General features: G+C 43.6%; 1 protein-coding gene across 1 annotated transcript; it reads left to right on the top strand.

The window, feature by feature from the left end:
• Positions 1-180: 180 nt before the first annotated feature.
• LOC133341807 (SWI/SNF-related matrix-associated actin-dependent regulator of chromatin subfamily A containing DEAD/H box 1A-like) lies at positions 181-23183 on the top strand. The gene is given in 24 exon segments (XM_061550556.1): positions 181-838; positions 4156-4487; positions 5280-5342; positions 5344-5442; positions 5684-5788; positions 5923-6010; positions 6151-6344; positions 6455-6616; positions 7811-8056; positions 9109-9323; positions 9753-9843; positions 10490-10589; positions 11653-11712; positions 12602-12677; positions 13550-13685; positions 14138-14275; positions 14405-14500; positions 15997-16111; positions 17441-17562; positions 18457-18645; positions 19079-19197; positions 19781-19963; positions 20690-20799; positions 22580-23183. Coding segments are annotated over 24 exon segments (3216 nt in total). The 5' UTR covers positions 181-726; the 3' UTR covers positions 22645-23183.
• The last annotated feature ends 462 nt before the right edge of the window (positions 23184-23645 follow it).

The following is a 23645-nucleotide window of genomic DNA, read 5'->3' on the forward strand; positions in this document are numbered from 1 at the left end:
TGGGAGGGGCAGAGCAGACAGGAAGTAGAAATACGTCACGTGAGAGGTGCCGTTAACCAATCGCATCCCGCGTCTCGCGTGATCGTATCCCGCGCGTGTCGTGATTTGTCGGTTGAACCAAGCACGTGGAGTCCAGCGGACCAATCGCGAGGCGTCTTGCTGAATGGGGGGGGGGGGGTCGGTTGAGTCGCGCTGCCATTGGATGCGCGCGCCGCGAGCGCGTGGTTGCTTGTCCTAAGAATGAATTACTGGGGACGTAAAAATTATTTGAATGCGAATTTAGCGTTACTGAAACAATAGCTGCGTGTAATTCACGCGGTGAGGGGAAAACTGTTAAGATTTCTGATATAATAAAATATCTCGCAAGCCACTGACCGTTGCTAGGAGACCCAACGACCAATGAGCGCGCGCCTCACTGCGGTGACGTCACGCCACAACGTCAGCGGTTAACTTTTAGCGGGAAATTAATATTATTGTTACTAACGTCGCTTCAATCTCCGTCGTCGCAATTACGATTATAATTTAAATAAATCACCTTCGGTAATCACCCCAATAATTTTAAGCGGCGCAGTTGATAGACGAGGCAAACGGAAGTAGACGTTGTTGGGTTTGTGCCAGCAATTGCGAGATATTTAAACGAACATAACGGGGGTCGCGCCTCTCCCATCGTAGTAGTAGTCGAGGAGGAGGAGGAGGAGGCCCCGAATTGTTGATTTCGGCGCGGCGATGAGCACCTTTAACCTGCAAAGGTTTCGTTTCGAGGGACGGAGCCCTCCTCAGACGAGGCCTCGGGTTCCCGTGGACTCCGACGGGACTACGAAGCCACGCCGAGAGGCCGGTACGGTCGGTAACGGTGACACCGTCGGTCTGAACACTAAATCAAAACTGCTCTTAGAGAATTCATATTCTTGGTTCTTTCGGTAAAGTCACGTAGAAGGCAAATAATAAAATAAAAATAAAACAATAAAAATGATCACGATGTTTCGACTGTAACACAAGCAATCATCATCAGCTGTGAAATCCACAGCAAGAAATTTTGAAAAAAGCTTTTAATTCAAATTTTTGCTCTAGAGGAGTTGTACGCCCCTAGCTGCCACTGCTATTCAGTGGCCTAAAATACAAATGATCGCTGCAAAGTATGATCTGTGTTTTGATTTAGTGTGCTGATCTTAAAGGTGCATTGAAAAATGTTGATACTCTGTTGTGGAGTGACTCATGCAGCCAGCTATGGCTGCAGAGTTTGGTGGTTCATGTTGTTTGTCGTTTTTGTGAAAATTCGGTCACAGTTCCTATGATCACTGTTACATTGCTTTCATGGCTTTATTTTGGTGATTTCGAAAAGTTTTTTGGTCTGGCCATGTTTGTTTGTTGTAGTACGGAGTTAGACTGATGGCCTTAATCTAAGTTGTCTTGTGGTTGTTGTTGTTTGACTTGCATCCCACTGGGATTTTTGCACACAGCGTTGGTGTACGGTGCTTTTTCTGCAATATTTTGCTGTCTTTTCTTGGATTTTCTGTTTGCACTTTGTCACATAGTCACTTTAAGATGTTTTCTTGTTCATGTTCTTTGTTTGTTGCGGTTGCACCCGAGTCAAGAGCCGAATGGCTCACAGGGCTATACCTAATACATGAATGAACTTGAACGAGGAGGGGGGCCACAGTCGGCGTGGTTTGTTCATTACTCGGCGAGGCAGTCATTCCATCATCACGAGGCGCAAGTAACAGTGTTATCGCCATCGGGTAACAGCAGCAGCATCATCATCCTTTGTCTGCTGCCGGATGAAGGCGTTTGCTCGCGTTCAAAACGAGTAAAACTCGTTCGCGTCGATTCGAGAACGCACGCACCGTCGTTGATTTCCCCGTCGAGAAGAGTCATTGGGACTGGGAGGAGACGCGGCGTTCTATTATGGGGTTTGATAGCCGGTGGTCGATCCTAGCTAGCGGAGGAAGAGGAGTGGCTGTCGAAGGAAGGAAGCAAGGGACATTGCCACCTGCGGATACGGAGCCATCCCATCGGGGCGCGCGTCCGGCGCTGGATGGATAGTAAGAGGCTTGAGGATGATTGCCTTCATCCAGCAGTGGATTAGATCACGTATAACTGTACTATTGACACGTAGACATCCACGTTGTTTATTTTTTTTACACGTGTACGTAAAATAATACAGTGTCGTCGCTCCAACTCCGTGTGGTTTGTAACCCTTTTGCGAGCTCCTTTTCGCTGCTATTCCTTTGAGCAGTTTCGTCCATCGGCCGTCATGCTCTCGACCCATGGTTTGTGTTAAGTTTAATATGATATGCCCGATTGACGTGTTGTCGTCCATGTGCTGCTGTCGTGATTGTATTTGTGTGTGTTCAATAACGCTTGATAACTCACTACTCTAATTGTAAATGGTTAACCGCTCGCGAAGTATTCTCTTATTGTTACAAGTGAAGCACATTATCTGGACACTTGAATTGGTTAAACCATTTCGTTCTCTCTTTAGAGGCAGTACAAATGAATGTACGGTCACAACATAGCCTGAGCGATTAAGTCGGCTGTCATTACGGTATCTTGAGGGATGGCGGCTTGCGGGAGGCCTTCATCCGGTACAATAGGGAATCGATCATGCCCCCGATGGTGGTGGTAAGTGAAGGGAAAGCAACCGCTGCATGTCATTGATGCAATTGGTGTCTGGTCAGAGCCCCATAAGGTCCGTCAACTCCGCCACACGACTTAACATCCCTCTCCTCTCTCTATGCCATGAAGCCCGAAGGCCCATTCCTGGAATTGTCCGGTCATAAGTTTGTGTTGTGTAAGTTTGTGTCCATATAAGCAACGATGACAGCGTTGCCTTTGGACGTTGCTTTTAAAGCGCCGCCGACGTGGCCTACAGTTCGGATTTACAAGGCGTGTATTGTATATGCAGCCACAGCTCAAGACGATGTGCAGTAACGTGGTCATATTCATGTGTGGGAGAGGCAGTCGGTTCAGAGGAGGCAGAACTAAAAAAAAACAGGGAGGTCTTGAGCCTTGACATGGGCAGAAAATTGACAGTACCTTTGGCGATGTTCGGCTGAATCAAGGTAGGCTGGTACCTTCGACCTAAAGCGATGTTTCGAATGGAGAGTGCGTGTAGGAGAATGTGGGAGGATAGTTGGGGCAGGAGTGAGTACCCGTAGAGTGCCTTTAAAACGGTGAGTGCGATCTTGAAATTGGTCCGGTATTAGATTGGGGAGCCTGGAGGTGAAGGGTATATCCGGCATTCGGGTGATGTTTTAGCTGTACAGTGAAGTGAGATTCATGCTATTACATAGTGCGTGGGTGTATTGTGCTGCGTTGCTTTTAAACCACCGTCCTGCCCTTGCCAATGCCAACCGTTTCCTGGGCCGGTGGTTCTCAGAATCACCATTTCCCCCCCAAAAAAACAGCTTAGGATGATTGGGCAGAGTTGTGCTAATTTGCCACCTTTAATGGATTGAGTAAATGTATTATTCTTGATGTGCGTATTGCAGCCTGTACAGAGACACGTGTGACATCAGGTTGCCGTGTCCCTGTTGTATTATGTAACCCTACACTGGAGTAAGCAGAAAAGCCATGTTTCATGCAAGCCCGTGGGGGCTTCTGAACCAATTGTGTATGTTGTCTAATTATGCTTAATTCAATGCAATATTTACTTCCATACTATTTCGTACATTTCAAGCACTTGCTTTGAGTTTAAAGGGACTGTGCTTGAAGTTGTATAATGTATGACATCTGTATGTATGCATTTGTGTTTGTAGTTTTCTTGATTGATCTAGATGAGAAGACATTGAGATACAAAGTGAGAGTGTTATGCAGGAGTAACTACGGTCAATAAGTGACAACAGAATAAACCCCCAAAAAGCATTTCATTGCAGTGTAGCATAGCCTGAAGTCCCGAGTTATGACTTAAGAACTCAATTAGAGTGTGGCCTTCCAACTTCAAGAGGTTGGTGGGATTGGATGGGATCCAGGGAGCTTGAGGTATGGAAATGCCATTGGGCGGAGAATTTGAGAGGGAGAGATAGCAACCATCCTGAAACTAAAAGAAAAAATGGAAATTAGTTGAACGGTGGATATTTCAAATATTGCTGAGAGAGGTAAAAACAATAAACCAAAATGTGAATATTTCATGAATTATATATTTGTTCCTTGCAGTGACCAGCGTACCCGACACACCAGAGTCAGAGCGAAAAGGCTGGAAACGTCAAACCTTAAAGAGCCCTCTGAAGGCGTTACATTCGAACTCCAACGGTGAGAAGAACAATCGGAGACCCCTGGCATCCCAGCTCTGCAAGCCCAAAAATACAGGCCAACACCACTCGGCCAAGGGAGTACATTACTCCGACTCTGACAGCGATGGAAAAGACGATGCCCCGGACACCACTGTCACAGCAAATTGCACGGCTCCCAAGCCCAACAGCGTGCGGTACAAGCTGCTAAAGATGAGGGAGATGTTCCCTCAACGCACCGACGACGAGTTGCTTGAGGTGGGCACGGTGGCGTGGAAATGGGGACTTTTATTTCTTAACGAAAAATGTTTTCTCCTCCAATTTTTTTAAAGAAGTTATTATTTGACGATATCTTCTGGGGGCCTGTTTTCTGACACATGGTAGTGTAAGTCAAGTAAATTGTATTTATAATTAGTCTGGTACCTTTCTAGCATAGAGCTGCCATCGAAATGCACTTCTAGCTGTGATAATTGTGTGATTATTTGATGCTGATAACATAATTGTGGATGAACAAAACAACTTTCTCAAAATAGATATTGTTGATCAGTTTCTCTCACTGCCAATGAGCTTTTAAATCTTGAACGCAATTGCCTGAAATTGTGATATTAGATGTCCACAACTTGATCACCATCATCAGCCGTTTGCGACTGGCTGGAGTGTAGTAGCCCCAACGAGACACTACGAGGTGACCATATCCTGAGCACGAGGCCACGCTGAGCACAGCCCAAGAGATCGTGATGTTTGACGTACACCTCAACACTGCGCGTCCACGTCAACCGTGGGCGACTTGATCCTCCCCGTTTATTTAAAAAATTATTTTGTACATTTCAAGCACTTGCTTTTAGTTTAAAGGGACTGTGCTTGAAGTTGCATAATGTATGACATCTATATGTATGCACTTGTGTTTGTAGTTTTCTTGATTGATCTAGATGAGAAGCCATTGAGATACAAAGTGAAAGTGTTATGTAGGAGTAACTAACGTGGTCGGAAAAATGTTTTGTTTAAAGTTTTGCGGTGCATCGTGGTTCAATGCTTCCTAATGCTTCGCAGGTGATCAAGGTTACAACTACACTGGATGGAGCCGTGGCATCTGCCCTACTTATTTTCCCCCCTGGATACCGACTCAAACCGCAAGCGTAAACCCAACTCCCAGGAGTCTACCTCAATGGACAGCCACACAAAGTTTTCACAGCCCTCCAGCAAGCGGATGAAGGTATCGCTTCTGCTTAAACCATTTTACACAGCCACGCATTGCATGGTCTTGGTTATGGTTTTGAACTTTGTGGACAAGCTTTCAAAATAACCTTGGGGGTCTTTGCTTATTCGCATACATGTGATGCTCCTTTAGTTATTTTTACATAACAATAGTGAATAATATTACTGAATCGTTGCACCTTGTGCACATAACTTGGTTTGTGCTCTCTTCTCTGTGATATGCCCTTTGTAAAATGCAGAAGAGTGGTGATTCAGACTCGGGCAGAAAGGGTGCACAGTCCTTGAAGGACCGGAACCAGATGGTTAGTAGGTTGCAAGCCAAGTTCCCTGACCTGGACAAAGAGGTCAGTGATAGTAGATTGGCTTGAATGGCTCATGTTTTTTCACCTAACTTCATCGCATGGCAGCACTCACTCGCTGCTACACAGTGTTGGAACAAAGCTTCGTGTTAATTGTGTTTTTGTGTCGGTGTTGACAGGAACTGCGGGAGGTGCTCCGCCAACATGGCTGGTCATATGAAAATGCCCTAATTTCTATTCAAGTGTTTGCTGGTGATGGGGAATCTGGTAATTGGCTTCACCCTGCTTCTCTTTATACACTGGGCAAAAGCTCCGAACGAATCTATTATTGCAACTGAATATGCTGCATCTAACGTGGCCGGAAAAAGTATTTACGAAGTGGCTCTTACATTATTTACTTTTTACAGACTCTGACGATGAAGACATAGTTGAGAGGGAGATGAGAGTTGAGAAGAAAGAAGAGAAGTTTGAAGAGGCAGCAGTTGTCCATAAAGTGAAACCCAATAGCGTAATGGCAGAGCGTGCTCGGCAGAAGCTGGCCATGTTTTCACGCAAGCCCATGTCCTCTGCCTCCTCCAAAAACTTCCTGTCGGGGCCAATCGTAAGGAATGTTTACGTAATTTTTTTCATTCTTTTTTTCTTTTGAGTCATCGGTCAATTTTTCGTGTTTCATGGTGTCCGTATCTCCCTTCGTTGCGTTTCTCTATGCAGCTACAGAACGGCACTGCCAAGAACGGCAGCCTCAGTAGAGGGGCAGCACCGGACAAGGCCAATTCCAAGTCGGTTAAAGGAGGCAGCCGGGCCAAGCAGCCCATCAAGGAGGCTTGCAAACCCAAAGCAAAGCTCAGCACCATTCGTAAAATGTCTTCCTCCGTGAGTTAACGCTTACACTCTTGCCTCGAGCATCGTGGTGTTTATTTTACCATCTCCTTGCCCCCCGTATGCTGTAGACACCTGTGGACCTGGGCAGTTGCTTTAGATATCACGGGATTGACGTTAAGACATGGTCGATATCGATGCATTCCTTAAATTAACCCTATGGCGGTACCCCGGGGTACCATAGTACCACGGCTCTCGCATAATGTCTGTTGATGGTCGTGATGCGACAATCGACTCATCTCGACGAGCTGTATACGATGCACTGTTAAAAGTTGAAATTTTCAATAACGGATTTTTTAATGCTAATGTTTGGCGTTTCGACATCGCGGAGTAGCACTGATTTCGGATTGATTGGTACCCCAGTCGCGGAGTTAAGTACACCCCTGGAAAAAATAAAATATTTAATTGCCTCGGTCATTTTGCATTATTTCGTACTCCGGGGTACGGCCATAAGGATCACATTTTGAATGTAAGAATATACTTGTTTTATACTTCGGCTAATGGATTGAACAGAGCTATGCTAATAAGTCAAAAATGTAAACAATACAAATGAGATAAAAAATATATTCTTGAGTTGAATTGGAACCCAGAGTAATGAAATCACCTGAGGGGGGAGAGTGGGTTGAATAGTCGCATGCATTATGATCAGTTATTTGATATTAATATTTCTGTTGCCTAAAATGTATCTTCAGAAGTATGTTATTAAATCCTCCTGGGATCTTATGAGTTACTATAGTTTCGTAAAATTACAGTAAATACATGCATGCCTCAGGGTGTGGAGTAAACATTGCATATATTGGCCATTTTAGATGAAAAAAATTGTAAAAAGCCTGTTCTTGAAAAACGATGTATTATTTAATTGAAAATAAGATGTAAAAATTGCTCAATGCTTAACACAATGTGATTTTAATTCTGCTGGCAGTGTACATCCTCGTGCAGTCTTTCGTGCCTAGACTACGAAGCTATTTTGGGCTTCACTAAGGATGATTCAGTCTCTTAAATCACTATCGGCAGTTTTGAACACAAGCACTTGGGGAAACAAAGTTGGCCAGATGTGGTGCTAACCACACATACCCCTCCTGCTATTGATTTGGCCTCAATAGGTGCTCAATAACAGCACATGTCCAGGCAGTCTTGTTTTCTATTTGAAGGCTCTTTGGTTTCTTTTTTACGTGTACGACAACCCAGTCCGGATCGGAGGATGATGACGAAAAGCCAATGACTACGGAGAGCGACACGGACTACGACGACGTGGGTGATGAGGACGCGGTTACCGATAACGACGACTGTGGTCTCAGCGTTAAGAAGAGGGCAAAGGTGCTGGAATTCTTCTGCGATGCGACCACTGAGGAGTTGATACTCGTGCAAGGCTGCTCGCACAAGAAAGCGGACCTCATTGTGGAGCTGCGGCCCTTCACGAGCTGGGATGACCTGGTACGGCCAGTGGCATGCGCGAGTGTTTTTATTTGCTCTTTTGGCCGCCCTTGCACGTTAAGCGGCGATTCGAAAAAGTGTTTGTCTGCCAAAAACGCTTTTGAACCAGTGTTACGGAGGCAAGGGTTGTTGTATTGCTTAGCCCTTGTGAGAATCCCAATCCTTGCAAACTTTTGAGTTGGCCAGAAGGTGGCAGTATAGCAAGTGGGTTTGTTGACCTGTTGTGTGTGGACCTCGGAGTGTTCTTCATCTTTGTTTTTTTCTCCTTGTCCTCTGGTTCCCCTATACATTCATTGATCAATGCACTGCTTGATAAAGGCCTCCCTGCACCTCCGATTAGCAAAGTTGACTATGTACGGTGCGAAAAAAGTTCAACATATATAATGCCGGAAGGGGGGTTGTTTGACCATATGTCAGCATGCTGGTCAGTGGAGGTTTGTGAAGCAGACGGGATGGTGGGGGGATGACAGGATAATTTCGGACGTCAATTGCCTCAGCTATTAGGCATGGCCAGGAATCGACCTCAGGTAATTAGGTTCACAGCGCAATGAGCTAACTACTATACCCCATACATAACATTCCATAAAATTAAATTAATAAAACTTTATATTTCAGGAGCACCCTAAAAAAGTCTTGAGATTCAATGATGCTTTTCCGCTATATACATTATAATTGTTATTATTGTTAATTAATCTGCCCAAAATCTACACTCGCGCGATATTGACCGTCTGCAGTGACAGATCAGGGATGAGTAACGTGCATCCCTTGGACCCACAACTTTATTTCACGTGGCCTGCGGCCACACAAGCCCTACCTCTTCGAAACGCCCCGCAAAAAGCATCTTAGCTGCACCAATTGGTTTACTAGAGGGGAATGTTTTCGATCTGACAGAATTGTGTTTATAATTTTAGCTTTGGTTGGTGCAAGAGGCCCTTGCAGTGACAGAAGTGTGGTGCAGGAATGTGTGCTTTTGTGGTCTACCAAAAGTATTTTGAAAAGTCTTTAAGCTGCTGTCCGTAATGAAACGGTTCACCCCCTCCCCCTTGTTTTAGATGAGGAAGCTGACAACCAAGAAGGGGCTGTCGGAGCTGGTGTGGGAATCCAACACGGTGCTGAAGGAGCGCGAGGTGGTGCTGCGTCTCATGGCGGGGTGCAGCGATGTGGCTGGTGGACTGGAGAGCTGCGTGAACCGCCTTCGCAGGAAGGAGTTGGCCGACGATGGCAAGCAGCATCGTATGCTGCGGCAGCCCCCCATCCTAAACCCCGCGTGAGTCGCCATTAGCAGTCGCTCGGGCGCCTATCGTTGCCTGCTTTAATCAAGATGTACTGCTCACAGTCGTGTAACCTAACAAGGGGTGTAATGATGCCCCCTCGGTCCGTCATTGCCGAAATGATTCATCAACTGAATAATCATCAGTCATGCATAATTAATATGTTGTTGACTGGTTAAAATGTCCTGTAAGCAGCTTGTTATCTGTAGTGCTGTGGGTGCATTTTATAATGTGTTTAAATTTGATTCCTCAAATTTCTCATGCACCAGTGCATTAATGTGTGTTTTTGCAAAAAAGTAGCGATGCAATAAATTACATTTTTATTGTTGACGAATTATCAGGGGCTGAGGATGAATTAAAAGAAGATTTCCTTTTCATTTAGATTGTGGCTTTGCTGTTCTTGATTTATTCTCTGATGTTTTCAGATGCAAGATGAAGTCCTACCAGCTGGTTGGGTTAAACTGGCTGGCACTTCTTCATGAGCAAGATGTGAATGGAATTTTAGCTGATGAAATGGTAGTATTTTTTGTATATCTGAAAGCATATTGGTATAATGCTGTATCTTTTACCCCTCTAATTCTGTCTAGACTTCCTATATTAGCTTATCTGTACTTTGCTTACATATATACTTTGAATTTCGATTTAAAGCTTTCGTGACTGCAGGGATTCATCTTCTTGGTTCTTTCGGTAAAGTCACGTAGAAGGGAAATAATAAAATAATAAAACATAAAATAATTCTCACGACGTTTCGGCCACAACGCAAGCAGCCGTCCTCAGGTGAAGAACAGGTCTGTCGGACGCTGTCTTTCCGACAGACCTGTTCTTCACCTGAGGACGGCTGCTTGCGTTGTGGCCGAAACGTCGTGAGAATTATTTTATTATGTTTTATTTTTATTATTTTATTATTTCACTTCTACGTGACTTTACCGAAAGAACCAAGAAGATATATACTTTGCATAGAAATCTGGCTGGTTACAAAAACAATATTGACAAAAACAACTTAAGTTCAATCTCCTTCCTACTGTTAGAATGTTTGTGAAATGACTGCAGATGTTGCTGTACCATTATTAATATATGCATGGTACCCTTTTGAAAACGCCCACAAGAAAATGCCGTCTGCTTTAAAGTGCTTTCAGTATGCGGTCTGTGTGGTTCTCGACAGGGTTTGGGTAAGACCGTGCAAGCCATCTCATTTCTGGCCCACCTGGTAGAGCGGGGCGAGAAAGATCCACATGTCATCGTTGTACCATCATCGACATTGGGTAACTTCCCTTTTTCTTACTTTTTGGAGTTTTTGTTTTGGTTCTTTGCATATAATTTTTTTTATCGAAGTTGTCTTCGAATTGTGCTTTCTGCATCATGTTATGAGACGAAGACTCCATTCAGAATGTCACAACAGCCTACTGCATGAGCACAGACCACATATTTCACATTTTGGTAGCACTGCAGGTGGCATAACTTTAGCGGTTTCAATGTATTTTTGTTGCTAATAGCGGTGAATTATGTGAACCATTTCAAATGACCCTGTTATCAAATAAATATCTCTTAGCCATATAAATCATTCAGTCGTACTAAAGTTTTGCTGACTTGGATGATTTGACACAGTCAAATTGATGTATTTTAAGTATTGTAATTCTCAGAGCTGGAATTCTTACAAATGAAGTGGGAAAACCAAATTCAGCATAACTTTGTTGTGCATTCACTGGTGACCGGGGCTGAGTTTATCAACTCGCTACACCTAAGAACCCACGTTCACCACAGGCGGCTAAACCTTCAAACCCAGGAACCCGTCGGTACCTACCCAGCCACTTGGCCACCTCGAGTAGAATGTTTGCTTATTGACTTGTAATACTCCCATCATGATGTCCCGAATTTTTATTTGCAGCAAAGTGCTTTTGTGCATTTTGCCATGCGATATCTTGCATGATGTTTTGTTGGGTAATGATTTCCATTGCGTCAATCTGTCTGGTGTTTGTGGTTATAAATTACACACAGCTCTTGTCTCTATAGTTGTCATCATGGCGACCATTTATTTCACTTGTTTTCAACAGATTCACCCAATGTGTTTTAACAATAATCTGTTCCACATATGTATGCAATTGTTAGACAGTGTATTGATATCATTCATTTGCTGCTTTGTATGCATTGCTACATGTTGACATAACATCCATCTTCTTACCTGCTCTCGCGGTTTCCATTGACCTTTGCCATTTACGATAGACATGTCAGCACTAATTATTTTATTGAGCGTAACATTAACACACGTGTACATATATTTGAGCAATTTGTATTGTTGAGTGAGAAAAATGTGTTTTTTGTCTTTAGACAACTGGACAAGAGAGCTAGAGAAGTGGTGTCCTGACCTGAAGGTGTTGCTTTACTCCGGTAATGACACATTGCAGTCGCAGGGCTGTTTACCATTTTGAAGTGTATTTGAGAAGTCCGATATTGAGAAAGTGGTTGAAACATCACTGCTTATTTGACCTGTAAAATGTAATGGAGGCATCGGGCCATTTTCACCAATCATCGGACAAGAGTGAGATTTCACCAACACGTGTCATTTATGGTTATTGGATGAGCATCCTGCAACCACAGCCTTGCATTAGGTCGTCGGCAATGTGATATCGGTGCGTGTCATTAATCATAATTTTATCTTATATATTAAGGCCTCCAAAGTCTTGAGATGGGGAAAAAACGGCTAGCTTTTGCATGCCACCTAAAAAAAGTTGAAGTTACAGTGAAGGAACTTGTTTTAATGCTCTAGTGACATCACTTTATTTACGTTTTACATTGTTTAGGAGTGATGTTGAAGTCATGTCATGGAGTGCTAGACTCTTTCTCACTCACGAAGCGTCAAACTCAGTGGATAATGATGGGACCCACAACCTCAGTTTATTTCCGTAAAATAAGAGTCATTGCTTTTTTGGGTTATCTTTCATCGGGTGAAACGATGCTTAGTGGTTACGCGTTGCACTATAAACCCAACGACCTGAGTTTATGACTAACACCAGGGACGAATGACATCCGAGATGGTCCTCCTTGGCCACCTCTCCACTTCGCCAACCCACTCTGGACAGTGTGATGAGTCAAGTCAAGCAACTCCCATGTCTGGCATGGCATGGATAATCTTTGATCCAGCAGTAAATTGGCAGGGGACTGTTTATTTTTTACTATTTTAGTTCTAGAATGCAGAAATAATTGTGCTATATTATTTTTACTCCTTCAGCCGATGAGTGACAAAGTTGAATTTTTTTTTTCATTGAATAATCTGTAGGGTCCCAGGAGGAGAGGCGACAACTCCGCACAGATATCCTCCACAAGCAGGTCGACTTCAACGTCATTGTCAGCACGTGAGTCGCCACCACGTGACAACAGTGGACTGGCTGCCGCCCCAGAAGAACCGCAGTCGTCTCTTTGTTCGTTGTTGTGATGGCTTGTTTTGTCGTTTGTACTTTTTGTTTTCGTTCCATGTCTTAATTTGTGTATTCACTGCTGATTTTGCTTGGTAGGGTTTTCATTTGCTTATTATGTGTGCGTGTTTTGGGGTTGTTTTAGCGCCCTACGTAGCCAACCGCCTATATGGAATTTGGTTCTTGTATATAATTAATTAATAGCGTTGTGGGATGCTTTTGGGATGAATAACGTTATGTAAAATAAAAGTATTATTGTTGTCTCACCGTGGTGGTCATGGCAAGAATTTCATTTGTTTTTTAACCGTTTTTCTTCACGTGTTTTCAGAAAAATATACCTATACTTATTGTGTTTTTATCGTGCCACAATTAGACTGTTGATGTGAATATTTTGCTACTTTGTCTACATTGTTATAAGTTTAAATAACCTCATTATTTAAAAGTTCTGCAAGCTTGAAGTAAACGTGCTATAGCGAATTTTGTTGAACTTTTGGCATTTGCTGGGTTTCCAATCTTGTATTTAGGGTCACTGGTTAAGTGTCAAGTTGAAATAAGTTACATGTGACATTCCATCCAAAGGCAGAAACGTATAATTGGGAGCAAACTTGTAAAAGCAGTGCATAATTAACTGCACGACGCCAGTACCGAAGTGACTTGAATAAAAAAAAATTCGTATTGGAGTTGGACGACTCATTTGAAATGAGTTTTGATTTAAATACGCAGAGTTCTTTCTCCTCAATGGAAACCCAGTGACAATCTTTATTGCTGCTGATGCGTTCATAATGCAACCTGCTTTGTCGTTTGATATACAGGTACCAGGCTGCCATCACCAATTTGGATGACCGGAGCCTGTTCCGCCGGTTGCCCATAAACTGTGCCGTGTTTGATGAGGGCCACATGCTCAAGAACATGGCCTCTCAGCGCTACCAGCACCTCATGACCATCAACGTGAGTGCAGCACGTGAGAGAATGTCAATGTGTCGTCATCTTCCTTCGCTCTCGGTGGCAAAAGCCCTTTATGTTTGTTAAATGAACCTGTTATTATTTTTAGAAGAAAAAAAATAATCACCTAAAGCGGCAATTCTAAGCCGTTTTTTTTATATGGTCACTCTCTATTAAACTTTCTTAAGTAAACTATTAAAAATAATTGTGCGGTTTAAACCCATGTTTGGAAACCTTCCAACAAGTATGGAAACTACTTGTAAATCCTGACAGCAAAAGCTAATATTTGAACAGTGTCTCACGTGTACGAGTGGAAGAGGTTAACATGTTTCTGAATAGAGTCCCGTGTGGCATAGTAGTTGTGCTTGCCTTACATAGGTGCTGATTTTATCCCGGGTGTCTTAATCTCGAAACACATTGTCTGTTGCGGACACACTTCATTGCCGCTCTTCCCACAGGCACGAAGGCGACTGTTGCTGACGGGTACTCCGGTGCAGAACAATCTCCTGGAACTCATGTCTCTACTCAACTTTGTGATGCCGCGCATGTTTAGCAACAGCACGCATGAGATCCGGCGCATGTTTGCCTCGTCCAAAGTACGAGAACTCTTTAACCCTGGCTACCCTGCCACATTCGCAGCAAGCACTCGCATTTTTCTTCCGGTTGTGAATGTGTCGTTGTTGTTGCCGGAACACCGCCCGTGCATCCTCGTGTGTGCGCCACAGAAACATGGCCAACAGCAGAGCAAGTTCCAAAAGGAGAGAATCCATCGGGCGAAGCAGATCATGAAACCGTTCATCCTCCGCCGACTCAAAATAGACGTGCGTACAATTATGGCTGTCAACCGCGCGCGCACATTACCGCCGTTATAATTTGCATTTGGTGTTTCGTGTTGATGCTCTTGGCTTAAGAAATTTCCATTCTTAATTTTGACAAAGCATGTCATTGTTTTTCCCTTCAACAGATGCCACCATAGTGACCAATACACAGGATTATAATACGATAATACTTGAGAAAAGTTAATTATTTTACAAAAAATTCACGAAAATATGTATTTACTTAGGCATTGCAGGTTCACTTCCACAATACAATGTGACAAGTATCAATGATGACATTGCTTGATTTGCCTAACTTCTTGGTTACATTGGTGTTAAAAAACATGTGGCAGAAAATTACAAAATAATATTGTTCTTTGACCCTAACCCCATTATGGTGAAGGGCAGAGAGAGGATTGGGCAACACAGGCATCCACAGCATGGGGAGATGGGCTCAGGATCTGGTGCTGTTCCTGGGTCAGACCTGTGCTGGTGCGAGGCCCAGTTTCTTTTGGTCATGGACATAAGGCGTTATATACATCAAGTCCCCGCTAATCGAGGGGTTACATTCCTGAAAATTGCTGCGTATATCCAATTTGCGTTAAGCGGGAGTCCTTTTCCCATATGGAGTGTAATGGTAATGGTGGGGGTGCTGTTCCAGCCTGTAATTAGTTTTTATTTGACGGTAAACTGTTTTACATGTTTCTTTTTAAATGTGTTTGTGTGTGTATATATAGTATTTCTATAAATACACCATGTGCGACGGTCATATATTTAAGAGAGAGAGATATGGCGAGTGAAAAAAAAAATTAGGAAGTGAGATGACGCTACCTACTCAAAGATGTTGGAACAAAGAGCGAGGAAGAGGAAGGCCCGCCGTGTATCACAGCGAGCATCGCCAGCAGCTACCGGCATCACCGAACAACGCTGCCGAACACCCACGCTGCTCAAAAAAGTAGTCTGTCGCGCGCCAGACTCGCGTTTTAGCGGGTGCGGTGCACGTTAAGCAGAAAACGTCCCTCGAAAGAAAAACCACATTGGAGCAGAAACGCGTCGTGTGAACGTGCGTTTATAAAATGCAGATTTACTGTGTACACCCCTTTTCTTCTGTCGCAGCTGAGCCCGAGCCAGCATGTGGCGCTCACGTTTCGAGTTGTTTTTCCCACTGGCTATTTGCCATCCTGAGCCGTGGATCAAACCATGATATGCGCTCGCCTGACAAGACATCTGAATGTGGCTCGGGGCTAATTAGGGACGGGTGGTGGGGCCATTGACTGCATTAATTCTGTGTGATAGCATTGAGTACACCGTGAGGACGTGGCGTCACCACCGTGACGCCTACATTCGTCTCGACTTACTGCGTGTGACAGCGGCAGTGGAAAAACAACTTTGGCACCTCCATGAGCCACACCGGGCTTGGCTTTGCCACGGCCCCAGTGCAGATCAGGTGTGCGGTGGAAAAGAGGTAACGGCGTCCGACGGTCTCACGCACGTGAGGACAGGTGCTGCAACATCTGCCGAAGAAGTCTGAACGAATGGAGCTGTGCCCGATGTCGGAACGCCAGGCTCCGCTGTACACACAGCTTGTGCAGCGCTTTAAAAAAACCAGTGACGGAGGTAGGCATTCACTTCTTTTCCTGCATGCACATGATGTTTTTGCCCACGTGCATTTCTCGTTCTTGCACAAGATAATGAATGGAAGTTGTACATTGTTAGCTGTTCCAAATTCGTCACAATTTCATAATTGTGTCGGTAATCAGGAAGCATGGCCTTATTCAAAATGGGCCACATGATATATCCCGATAGATAGTCCTTGGATGTTGGAGCGGCGATTGTGTGGAGGGAAGTCGAGTTAGATGAGAGGTAAGAGGTAGGCAGGGGCAAGCCAGGCAGGATTTTGATTACGGTGAATGCAAACTTGAAGTTCCACAACCTGATTTGGAGCTAGCGAAGGGGTCACAATATTGGGGTGATGTCTCATTTATGAGCAAGGAACAGCAGCAAAGTTTGGATGAGGGATTTGAGGAAGAGGTCACAGAGTGAGAGTTCCCTCAAGGTGAGATGAAGGCATGGATGAGGGTCTGAGTGGCAGCGGTGATGTGCCAATTGAGATAGATGGCATGTGTGGGAACTGAACATGAGCTCAGCATCAATGACTACCCAATGTTTTTGCACAATCTTCGCCAGTATAATGTTAGTTTAGGAGGTATACAGTCAAACCCGAAGTCTTTACGGAGTGGCATTTTGTGATGGGGCAATACTTCAGTTTTGGCAACAATTAGCATGAACACTTTTCCCACTAATCCAAGATGAGACTGGTGTCAAGGCAGGATGTTAAGTGTGGATGGTGAGGCTTGGTTCATCGACCCAATGGCGATGTGGAGCCAAGTGTCTTCGGACATAGAAGCGATGCTTGGCATAATTGTTTTTTTTTGTCAAATGAGAGATTGTTTGGGGGGAGCCATGAATGGAGCCTTGTGGGACACCTTAGCTCGGGGGTTTATGAGAGGAAGTTAGTCCTTGAGAAGAGACTTAGGAGTGATTTGGAAAGTAAGAGGCGTTCCTCAACTATGCAACCAGCCTACAGATGGGATAACGGTCGTTGCATGTGTGCGTCCCTGAGCTAATTTCTTGGCCATGCATAACATCAGTGGCAAGTGGTATCAGAACCTGTTCTGGGCCTCTTTTAGGCTGACTCGGCCTTGTACGAGTACCCGGTTCGAGGTGGAACATCCGCAGCGGGGAAGCAAACGCATTTGAGCACATTGCACTCCCTAGTGTGCTATTTCATTCTTAATAGGTACTTGCTAACAGCGCTTGTCCAAACAAGTGGGTGGGGGTATGTGTGTGTGTGTATATATATATATATATTTGTAATCCACATACACTATGTATACACTATATATATGAATTCATGTACTGTGTCACTGCCTTTCTGCCCATCAGTTAAGAGGACAGAGCTGCGCAACATCATGATGCAGCTGAGGAAGATGGCTAATCACCCGCTGATGCACCGTCACATGTATACAGACGATAAAATTCGGCAGATGTCCCAGCTCATCCTCAAGGTGCTACCTTTAACGTGGGCTACATCATGTGCAATTGTTTTTTGCGAGCATTGAATGATAGTCACGGTGGCGGGAGTCTAGCTGAGTGTTTCCTGGAGGCTGCAAATGACTTAAAAAATAAAGGGGTCTGTCATATAAATACATATATAGCCATATATATATATGACCATGACCATCGAATATGGGAAGGAGGCATATTGTCTATTTAATTTGTTTCTTTCGTATGAGTTGTGGAGTAGTAGCGGAGTTGTCTTCTGAAGTTTAAAATCCAGGTGTTAGAGGTAATTTTTAATTATACATCAAACCACATGCTTGGGAAGTTGATCACACTCGGGATTTTGTGAATCCTTCAACGAAATATTATGACAGTAGTAAATGCATCTCCCGTGTGTGGTTTAGTGATGTTTTGTATGAATGCTATAATTCACAAGTAAGGGCTGCATATTATAGCCACATGGTTGCATTGGTGATTATTCATATTTATTTATTTATTTCCCCCCTATTTTATCTCAGCTGTGCTAATGATGTCGTCTACTGAAATTACGAATTCATTCGGATATCTCGCAGAGCAGTGCAACCGTACACGTTAAAAGAACGGCCTACCGGAGTGGATTTGAAAGAATGACTTACAAGACCCCTTCAGATGTTCTGTGGTCAGCACAAAAGGGGGGGGGGGGGGTCGGGGCACTTTTGTACCTGCCCTGCTTAGCTTTGTTGCTCATTTCATGACAAAGTCAAAATGCTGTTTTTAATTCCCAGAGCGGAGATTTTGCTGAATTTAGGCACAGACCCAAATTAAACACGAGTTGTTTTTTGTGCAATCGTTGGTGACCCACGTTTAATTGCCAGACAGCTGCCTGAATTTGTAACTGGTTTTGTTTGAACTTTTCACAGGAGCCGACCCACTACGATGCAGACCCGGCGCTGGTGCAGGAGGACATGGAGGTTCTCAACGACCTGGAGCTCCACCGTCTGTGCCTCCAGTACCCCTCTCTGGCTTCTCACAGCCTGCCGTGTTCTGTCGTATTCGGCTCCGGCAAGCTGCAGTTTCTCTCAACGCTATTGCCTGCCCTCAAGAGCAATGTGAGAGCGCGCGCGTGCTGAGCGCACATCACGCACTCTGCCCTGGGTCACAGGCTGTCGGTGCTGAAAAGTTGATGCTGTTCTGTCTTTGCATCATCCCACTGGGTGCCACAGTGTTTTTGACAATTGCTCATTGGATGGGAAAATGCTGTTGTCCCCCTCTACTATGTACAGAGGCTACTTGAAATGTATTTGAGGTAGCTCTGTGGTGTCCGCTTCTGTGGGCCATTCTCTAAACACGAAGGTTTACACTCCCGTGCAAGAGATCCGTATGGACACTTAGTCTCCTACTATGACACATGCCACAATTGGGATAAAATTGTGGGTGGATTAATATGTAAATTTCTCATTGACAACTGTTCTGTGGTCTGATCAGCATGCATAAGCCACTCATGTGTATTGTTTTTTGTCTCGTTTGCTCTTGTGTGGATAGGGTGATCGCGTGGTGATGTTCAGCCAATTCACCATGATTTTAGACATCCTGGTACAGTTCCTGGATTATCACGGTTACTCTTACGTGCGTATGGATGGCAACACTCCAGTGTCAGAGCGGTGAGAAAATTACGCTAAACTTTTTAGATGCTTCGCATGAGTAGTTCCAATTTAGGGGTGGAACGAAATAATTGGTTTCTCGTACACAAAAATCGATGCTTGTATCTTGTACTTAAGAATAAATATGCATTGCTGAATCAATGCATCATTCCAAACAGTAGTTTACATTTTTCTTTTTATACTTTTCAACCCAAGTTGAAACTATTAATGTGTCAGTTCTCTCCATCTGTCTGACTGTAACCAGAGGGATACGATAACTAACAAATTATCCCATATGCATTAAACTTATTATTAGATAAAACAGGACATATTGACAAATGGTTGACCCTTCTCCCCAACGGAGCGGCTATTTGAGTCCCGTTATATTTCTGCCTCGTCACGTACCGCTTCATGTGTACCTGGCAATAGCGCTACCGGCATTTTTGGTCATTGAATGACCGTTAAGGACAAACACCTGTTGGACAGCGTTTATAGAATCCATACATGGTAGTTTTCCCACTTTGCTTTTGTTATCACCGTGCGCGCCCATTTTCTCTTACAATTTTTGGTCGTGGTTGTGTGTGCGTGCGTATGCGCTGCGCAGCATTGGGATCATCGACCGCTTCAATGAGGAGCCCGAGATTTTTGTGTTCCTGCTGTCAACGCGTGCTGGTGGCCTTGGCCTCAACCTGACGTCTGCCAACACCGTGATCTTGCACGACCCCGACATGAACCCCCACAATGACCATCAGGCCGAGGATCGCTGCCACCGCGTGGGACAGACACGGTAGTTTGCGCTCGCGCACGTGCTTGCCGGAAACTCGCGTTGCACGTGGTGTGTGCATCTCATTGGCGGTTGATGTTGAGCAAACATGCCAGGTGCTTTCCTTGCTGGGTTGTTACAACATGCTACATTTATAGTTGGCAACAAAGCTGAAGATTTCGGTTTTTGCATTCCAGTACCATCGTTTATTGGCCGATGTGCGTATGTATGTTGATCTTCTTTCGGACCATACGTAGCCAACCATGCTAATTTGAGTAAAAAAAAAGATCTTTCATTCAGGCTGTTAATAGTGCATTATTACTTTGGTCTCAGCCTAATATTTTATGGAAAATTTCAGGCTCGTTACTCCCTATTATTACAGTCTCTAAAAGGTCAAACGTCTACCCGTGTAATGTCCTGTACATCCCAACCAGGTATTATCCGATTACTTGGATTAGGCGCTGTAAAAACACAATTTAAATGCAAACAAACAGTGATAAATTACCTGAAAAAGTACTGGAGGTGGGGTGAGTCAGTGAGTTGGCTAGGTTAACCTTTTAAGATTGTATTTAGTTCCTTTTAAATTCTAGTGTTGACATCATTGCATGTGGGGAATGTCTTTGGACTGTCAACAACATTGAACCTTTGCTGATAAGGGGACTGTGAGGCTAGGCCACCGTTGAGAAGCGTTAAACATTGCGCCACTGATTAGAATGCGTCAACGGAAGCTGATGTGCACACGTGTGGCAGCCCGGTGCAGGTGATCCGGCTGATCAGCGCCGGCACGGTGGAGGAGGCCATTGTGCAATCGTCGAAGCACAAATTGCAACTGCAGCAGGATATAACGGTCACCAACAACAGTAAGTTTGTGAAAGTTGCAGCGGACAGCGCACTTAGTGGTTACCTTTTGAGGCCATGGGTTCACATCCGGTTGGCTGCATGTGATTTAAACCGGATTCTCAATTGTGGCGCGTTTATGGTCTCAGTTTAATCGCAAATGACTGCTCAAAAAATAAACCACCATAAATTCATTTGCTTCTTAATTTGGCAAACATTTTAATCTCAGATTTTAAAAAATGTTAATTATTTTTTTACTCAAATGATGAATATCGATACAGCTGGGTGTTTGGAAAACTGCATTGACCCCTAAGTGTGAATGATGCTCTGAATAGATTTCAGAAATAGATCTGTGACATCACCTTTTGTGTGTGGCTTGCTGGCGCAGGCGGGTTACACTGCTCTGCTTAAGTTCTAATGGACGTATGTCTCATCAGGTGATGTTGATAGCATGTGAATTACAATGGGGGAGGAGGGTGAATACAGAAATTATTTTTTATGGTGAATACATCGTGAATGTGTGGCATCAAAACAATACATTGATGTCTAGTGTGCCTTCCATTATTAGTGTTGATGAAGTGTTAAAAGAAGACTGTTTCGTGACTGCAGGAATTACTCTTTGGTTTTTTCGGTAAAGTGACGTATAAAGATAAAATAATAAATTAAATACTAGCATACGACGTTTCGATTGCAACACAAGCAATCATTATCAGGTATAAATGAAATAGAAACACAAATCTAGTATACTTAGAAATGTAATGTTAAACAACAGAGAGTCGGATAACATAACAGTCAACACCCTACCTGGTTGATTACGTTCTTCCTGAGAATTCTAAATTTGAGAGAGAGAGATAAAACACAGAACCAGAGACATAGACAGACACATAAGCAGACAGATATCACAGAGATACAGCTATTTGAGGACTTGCAATGACACTGCCATGCTCATTATTTTGTTTACGGGATAAAGAGAAAGAATGCAGCATATCTTCTTGTTTTTTTCGGTAAAGTCACGTAGAAGGGAAGTAATAAAATAATAAAAATAAAACATAATAAAACAATTCTCACGACGTTTCGGCCACAACGCAAGCAGCCGTCTTCAGGTAAAGAATGAGAACCTGTCAAACTGGGACGGCTGCTTGCGTTGTGGCCGAAACGTCGTGAGAATTGTTTTATTATGTTTTATTTTTATTATTTTATTACTTCCCTTATACGTGACTTTACCGAAAAAACCAAGAAGATGAATTCCTGCAGTCACGAAAGCTTTAAATCGAAATGCAGCATATCATGGGTCAATAGCCACACATACCATGACTTCATCCGATAGTCAATATCGAGGTGCATTTGGCAAAGACAACAAGATTGCTTAAAAATCTCAACATGTGGCTCGAATTTATGAGTTCATGTTGCTTTAAATTGCTTGGCATCGAGGGCTGTGGTGGGAAACTGAGAGCAGTGCAGCAAGATGAATAGTTGTACTGTACTCCTTTATCTATGCTTCACATTTTCATTAACTTGTGCTGACCAGTATGATGACGTTTGACAAAATAACCCACACCAACCACAACGTATCGAGAGGCCCCCATCCAGAAGTATATTTACTGAGGGTTGTACATGTTGAAGTGCTTTTATAGCATAAACTTTAAACCAAAAGCACGTGCCACTGAGTCTTTTAATGTACACACCATTCGTATGTGTTACCAGTTTATTTAAAGTGATGTGTATATTACTCATGCTCTGATGTTTGTTTTTTCCCTTGTTCTTTTTTTACTTCTTGCCTTGAACCCTCGGGGGAAAAAACAGAGAGCAGAGAGAATGAATTACCAGCAGAGCTTGCTTCTCTGCTAAAGCAAATGCTGAGCCAATGAAGAGATTAACTACGAAGCTTTTCTTCCGATGGGAGTCGAAACAAAGTCTCCAATGAAATGTCTGGTATCTAAGTGCACATGGGTGTCGTGTGTGTGTGTGCGTGCGCCAGTCCATATGTGTCTTATACATACAATTTTTACAGATTAATTATCGTATTTTTCTGGATTAAAGTGCCAGAACTGTGGGCCAAGACCAAAACCCGTGCAAATTTTGTCTGTCAGTAGACATCAGTTGCTTCATCATGTGCTTGTAATTGGTCCATTGCTCCATGTACTCCAACGGCTTATATTTGTACTCCTGGATTGCCTTGTGACCCTGTAGCAGTGGCATTAAAGTGGGGTTGATGCCCCTTTTACTGTGATAAGTGGAATTAATGACAGTAGTTGGAGGGCCTGAGTAAACCAAACAAAAAACACTGCTTATTGATGTCGAACTTTATTGTGTTGTTTTAATTGTTACCTTGATAATTGAGTCCTTGCCTTTTTTCTTCATTGTAAGTTCTTTATATATTTAGTCTACATTTAATAAAGCTGAACCGACAAAAGCTTTTGTATTTGCATTTTCTTTCTCCTTTCGAACAAGTGAATGGGCACACACATACATGAAAAGCACAACTGCTGAAACTTATTTTACGTCCATTAAAGTCTGAAAAAGCGACGATATCCTCAGTGCCTACATAATAGATATATGCTTCGAATTATAATATTTGCAACTCGTAACCTGCACAGCTCACTCTCGAGGAGACAACAACGTGAAGGTGCGGGCAATCAGATGAGCAGGAAGGCAGCCACACGGTGAGACGACGCCAAAAAAATTACTCGCCTCTGTGGTCCCCTACATATTAAGATGTTTCCAAACAATGTAATGAATATTCTTAGGTTTTTTTGGTAAAGTCACGTAGATAAAAAATAAAATTAAAAAAAATAAAATAAAAATCACGACGTTTCGTCTTCAGGTGGAACCGTCACAGCACGATAGCTGAAGACGGAAGCTTGTGTTG

This window comes from Lethenteron reissneri, chromosome 12 (assembly GCF_015708825.2).
Source record: "Lethenteron reissneri isolate LAM-NWPU_2019-01 chromosome 12, ASM1570882v1, whole genome shotgun sequence".
NCBI lineage: Eukaryota > Metazoa > Chordata > Hyperoartia > Petromyzontiformes > Petromyzontidae > Lethenteron > Lethenteron reissneri.